Raw genomic sequence first — 6,356 nt, 5'->3', positions numbered from 1 at the left:
AAATAAAACTAAGCTAGTTTTCCTCACTGATGAGTTTCTAGTATGTAACTGCCATCTTGAATTCTGAACTCCCCCACTTTCTGACAGGAAATTCCCATGGATGATTGACACGAATTATGGCAGATTTAGTTTATGGTCAATGCTGGTTTTAAAGCAGCTTATTTTGAGACAATAGTACTGTGCTTTACAACAAAATTGCTCAGTTACTTAAAGCCAACAGCACGGGGGCAAGACACTTATCATTAACTTTCACATTTTAAATTAGTTTATTTTGTTGCATTAATCATAAATTTAAAGTTTACCATTGATATAAGAAACAGTTTTCATACTAAGTAAAAAAATATTTTTTGGCCTTGAGTTTGACCTGTGGCTGAACACGTAAGGTATGAATACAGACACATCTTTAAAAATGTGCACATCAGTAAAGAAATGCACTAAACAGATCAATAAAGACATTTTTAGATTTTAAAATACTTTATTTCATAAACAATATCTAAATTCCATCTGGTTGGTTATACAGTTACACTGTTAGGCTAGAAAATGCTCATATCAGATTTGATTTTCAGAGGATAAAAGAAACAAATAAAGAAAAAACAGGGGCATACTTATCTGCTCTGCGAGCTCCAGCTTAGAATGTAACATTTGACAAGTCAGGATTGTGTTGAAGGTGTAGAAAAAGGCCTGATGTTAAATGTGGGGAACGCAGGTTCCAGCCTCCTCACCTGCTAAGAGTTCACAAGAATGTCATCACTGGCCTAATGTGGGAAAATCATGACATTTATACTAAAGTTTTTATTTCCCACCTCTATCATTTTCTTCTTTACTCACTCATAAAAGAACATCTGAGATAAAAGGTTGAAGTAAGCAATACTATCAGTATTTCATAATATACATAAATGATTTCATTTAAATAGTGAAAATACAACATTTTGGTCCATTAGTTGAAAGAGCTAGAAAAGATTCACATTATTTCCCCATTTTAAACAGCTGAGTTTTTTTTTTACATGTTGGAAGACCTTCATTTGTGGAACTGGATTGAGATAAATTGTCTCTAATATTTACCCAAATATTGTGCATAAGCAAGGAGTCCATTTGTGCAAAGAATGGCTGCTCTTCTACTGCAAAAAGCTTTTGATTTCTGTATTTTTCGTTGAGCTTTAGAAAAGTTTCTCACAACAAAACAACACACTAGGACAATACTGAGAAGGCATTTGTTGTATAGAATACCTTTTTGCTTTGAATGGAACAGAAATATTTTTTGAAAGAATACACAAATAATCACACATCACAAAAAGCCCATCATGTTACAATGCCTGGCCAAAAGAAAACACCACCAAAAACATGGTCACACACTCTAATGTTTCATTGGACCACTTTTAGCTTTGATCACATTTGCTGTGGCATTGTTTCGATAAGCTTCTGCAATTTGGCAAGATTTATTTCCATCCAGTGTTGCATTAATTTATCACCAATATCTTGCATTGATGATGGTAGAGTCTGACCACTGCGCAAAGCCTTCTCCAGCACATCCCAAAGATTCTAAATGGGGTTAAGGTCTGGACTCTGTGGAGCCAATCCATTTGTTAAAAAGATGTCTCATGCTCCCTGAACCACTCTTTCACAATTCCAGCCCAGTGAATCTTGACATTGTCATCTTGGAATATGGTTGTGCCATCAAGGAAGAAAGAATCTATTGATGGAATCACCTGGTCATTCAATATATTCAGGTAGTCAGCTGACCTCATTCTTTGAGCACAAACTGTTGCTGAACCTAGACCTGACCAACTGCAGCAACCCCAGATCATTGCACTGCCCCCACAGGCTTGTACAGTAGGCATGATGGGCGCATCACTTCACCTGCCTCTCTTCTTGCTCTAGTGTGGCCATCACTCTGAAACAGGGTCAGTCTGGACAAAACCACATGACCTTCTTCCATTGCTCTAGAGTCCAATCTTTATTCTCCCTACCAAATGGGAGCCTTTTTTTCTGGGTAGCCAATGATTTGACCTTTCTCAAACAGACCGACATCTTTTCCACGACCACAGGATGTGTCTTTCCACATGGTTGTTTAATTAAGAAACGAGAAGCAACTCATTGCACCAGTTGGGGTTAAATAACTTGTTGCCAGCTGAAAGATAATCACCCATGCAGTAATTATCCAATAGGAGGCTCGTACCCATTTGGTTAGTTAAATCCAGGCAGCCACTTTTATTTTTTTGGCCAGGCAGTGTATATTATAAAGAAAATGCCACACTCTGTGGACTGTACGTGTTTGTTTTCGGTGGAATAAACAGGAAACTTTTGCTCCCGGTAATTCGCTCCGGAGCTACTTCTTCTCTGTACAGTGAAATCCATCTGCCACTTTGTGCACCTCACTGCAGACCCACCGGTGAAGCTACAGTCGGTGAAGTGTTCAGGAGGAGTGGATCGGACAGGACAGTGCTTCATTGTGCTGTGCCTGAGACAAACTGTGCAAACGCTACTGTGCTCTACATCCTCTGGGCTACCGCCACCGTTACTCTACAGTGAGCACTCCAGAGGTGGGTGTGTGCATTTATGTGTTTCTGTGTGTAAGAAGTATTGGTCAGGCAGTGTGTAACTTGAGTTTTGCTATGAGCAAAAACTGTAAACAGCAGATTTAGTCCCCAGTTTTTATATACAGTAAAAAGTAAAGTGAGTCTCTTCTTCTTTGTGGGGTAAAAGAAAAAAAGCTTTGACCCCAGCGGAGTTCATGTTTGGCTTTACAGCAAAAACAAAATTTCTTTAAAAGTTTTGTTTTTTATGTTTGCTCTTCTTGTCTATACCAGTGCTCTGTGGTACCAATTGGATCCAAGGCCTTTGAGTTCCTCCCTGGTGGCTGAGGGAGCGGTTGTTATGAGGTAACCAAGGAGTAGATCATACTGAAACACAAAAGGAACAAAAACAACAAGTAAGTCAAAATGCTGTTGGAAAAATGCATTCAGAGTCAAGTGTGAGCTAACGATTCCTGAAAACATCCTTCTTATTGACTAATTATGTATAAATTTAAAACCCCACATAAACAGGACAGGAAAAAACAACAGTGATTTTTACCTTATTGTTTTTGTCAGCTTTATTACATTTTTTCATGTAGTCTTGGATTTCAGACTTGCAGCATATTTTTAAAATGCAGAGTTGATTAAACAAAAAGTTCTAAGCAGGTTATACTAACAAAATCGCAGGCACTTGATTTTATTTTAAATTTTATTTAGGAAATTTATATTATAAAGCTTCAACAATTCCAAGTTTTTTTTCTGGAAGATGTTGCAGGCCAGAAATCCACCAGTGTATGGCTTACGTATAAATAATAGATGTAATGATGTAAACACACACAATCTAATTAAATTAGTCAACCAAATGCAGAAATCACTGTTGTTTTCATTCATTTTTTAAATAACTCTTTTTCTTTCAATTTGGGATAACATTATGAGTAAACGTGCTAATACTATAGAAACTTTTATCTTTTAAAATTTGATTTAATTATATTAAAAATTATGTTGAATAATAAATTTTAAAATAACCAAAACCTTTTTTTTGCAATGAGAGGAATTAAAGTATGAAATTCCTCCTACAGATGTTTACATTTTTAGGTTTTTACCAAGACCTAAAAATGTAAGAAACATCCTTACTGGCAAGTTTGTGAGTGATTTTTTATGGTTATGGTTATTGTTTTTTCTGAAACATCTGTGGAAAACTTGCAAAAGAAAATGCAACAAGCCGATGAGCATCATGTGATGCAATGAGCATGTGCAAAAGAAGCTACCAAACACACATTTGCAGACAAATGGCAAAGCGATTTAATCAAGTCTTGCTTCTGTAAGCCAACCACTAAAACTGATGGGCATCTGATGAGCAGCACCACTGGGCATTTTGAGCACACAGATCTGGGATGTAAACCTGGAAAACAGCGTGATGAAGCACAAATATCAGCTCTAGCAGGTAACACTTGTCTCACCAAGCTGTGACTTTGACATGAACAGATCAGCACCTCACTAAAGAGTGATTTTGTGTCATCCTGGAAGTCTCTGTCAGCTCTGCTCATCTCTGCTGCCAGTTCACCCTGCTGACTACTGAAACAAATCCGTTGGATGAACAGACACAGATGGATCAAAGTGAAAGGCCTGGTTCTACCTTCTCCTAATAAAACCTCAGAGTACTGGCATAATCTTTAGTAAAACAACTTAATTAACAGCTCCACCACTGTCACAGCCTAACTAATCAACAGTTGAACTTAAAGATAAGCAAAAACACAACTTCTTTCATTATATTCTGCAACAGTGCAACTTAGGAACTGAGTTTTTGGAGGAAAGAAACTGACATTAAGTGTTAGTTTTTTGAACATTTTAGAAAAATCCATGATTGAACAGCACTCCGGTACCTATGTTCTCCTCGGGTTAATAATGAAAGTCATGTAAGATGCTTGGCTCCTCCCTACAAAAGTCTTTTAAAACAAACTTTAAAATTCTAATTTACAGTGCAGGCATTGTACAGGAGAACATTGGTACTGGAAAACATATATTATGACCCTGGTTAAACTATCAGTTGGCCTGTAGTGATTTGACGTTAGCTGGGTTTAGACAGGTGATAATCTTCACATGATGTGAAACATCTGAGGTCACCTTCAGACTGGATCACAATTTTCTCCACATTTTATTGGAAAATGGTTGAAAGGCATACAATTTCTTTACCATCCTTTAATGTGAAGGCAGTGGTATTGTTGTGTTTGTCACTTTATTTATCAGTAGCGTGTTCCCACAACATTATGATGTACATCCCATAAACATGTTTTACAACCCTAGAACAAATCACCTTCTCTACATGCTGTTGAGAGATAAAGCCAAGTAGGTGTCTCTGCAGAACGTGTTGTCCTGTGGGCTGAGACGGCCCTACTCGTGATTGGCGGAGGTCTTGATGTGGGCGGAGATGGCTCTACTCGTGATTGGCGGAGGTCTTGATGTGGGTGGAGACGGCCCAAGAAATGTGATTGGTCAGATTGATGGTGGTGTCTGAGGCTGGAGGCAGCGGGGAGTAGCATGGTCAAGTCGAGCAGGAAGTAACGTTTTTTTAAGATTAATTTTAGTCATAACTTGAGAAAAGAAAGTGTTAGCTGCACAAAATTTGAACGTCGTACATGTGAAAGGATGTGTAACAATATGTCTCGGTCAAGACATCCCTAACCAGCCTGTAAAAAAATATTGATTTTTAGGGATCTTTTTACAGGCTGGTTAGGGATGTTTTGACCAAGCCATATTGTTACACATCCTTTCACATGTATGATGTTCAAATTTCATGCAGCTAGCACGTTCTTTTCTCAAGTTATGACTAAAATTAATCTAAAAAAACATGTTACTTCCTGCCCGACTCGACCAAGCTACTCCCCGCTGCCTCCAGCCTCCTCAAACCCCACCGTCAATCTGACCAATCACGTCTCGGACCATCTCCACCCACATCGAGACCTCCACCATTCACGAGCAGGGACGTCTCCGCCCACATCAAGACCTCCGCCAATCACATGCAGGGACGTCTCCGCCCACAGGACAAAATCTACTGCAGAGACCCCTTACTCAATAAAGCCAGCAGGTCTCAGTTTACAAGCTCCACCCTGCTTTTGTTAATACTAAAAGGACTTGTAAAGTAAAAATAAATGTGTGTTCTGAGGTTGTTACACCACAGAAATATGTGTTAATAATCACCCAGCCAAGTTTGAACAATTAAAAATACCGTTAACCTTATAAAATTATGTGTTAAAAGTAATGAAAAGATATCAGTTAGCTGTGGTCTGGAATGCTGGGGGCGTGTCCGCTGGAGGAGCTTAAATCACGCCCACGACCCTGAACATTCCTGTAACCAAGGAAACAATATTTGTTTTATTTTCCATTAGAGCAACAGGGGGCGGGGTCATACTGAAGGCAGCTGCGTGACATCACGGGGCTGCCCTTTAAGACACGCCTAAAAAATCCTGAAACACAGATACTTTGCTACACAAATTGAATCATATCTCCAATATTCAAATTTCTACAGCTGAGAGAATTTGTACTCATTTACAACAATCCATTTTTGACATTTATAACATTTAAAAAAGAAAATGTTACATTTTTCTTTACATGGTCTTTATTGATGTGGACACTCAGTGAATTGTCACCTATTTCCACACACAAATATGGCGTCACTTGGCTTCACTCTTAAGCCTGAAATTCCTAATTACACTGAAACTGTTAGAAAAAATGTGTTTGAACTTACAGGCACGTTTTTTAAAGAGTAACTTACCCCAAAATTGACTTTTTTTAGCTGATAAACTGTCTAGAATGTGTCTAAAATGTTATATAGTACTGTTTCTG

General features: G+C 38.2%; 1 protein-coding gene across 3 annotated transcripts in view; it reads right to left on the bottom strand.

The window, feature by feature from the left end:
• Positions 1 to 1,590: 1,590 nt before the first annotated feature.
• The window catches only part of cnih3 (cornichon family AMPA receptor auxiliary protein 3), a 47,995-nt gene continuing 43,229 nt past the window's right edge, over positions 1,591 to 6,356 (bottom strand). For all 3 annotated transcript variants that reach the window (XR_001311456.1, XM_014023033.1, XM_014023035.1), the window contains one exon: positions 1,591 to 2,900. Coding sequence is in view for 1 of the 3 variants with exons in the window: in XM_014023035.1 (XP_013878489.1) it covers positions 2,873 to 2,900 (28 nt within the window). In the remaining 2 variants the exon portion in view is untranslated. The remainder of the gene's footprint in view (positions 2,901 to 6,356) is intronic.

Source organism: Austrofundulus limnaeus, unplaced genomic scaffold (genome assembly GCF_001266775.1).
Source record: "Austrofundulus limnaeus strain Quisiro unplaced genomic scaffold, Austrofundulus_limnaeus-1.0 Scaffold354, whole genome shotgun sequence".
Taxonomy (NCBI): Eukaryota; Metazoa; Chordata; class Actinopteri; order Cyprinodontiformes; family Rivulidae; genus Austrofundulus; species Austrofundulus limnaeus.
Note: the sequence above shows the minus strand (reverse complement) of the source record. Positions and strands in the feature narration are given on the sequence as shown.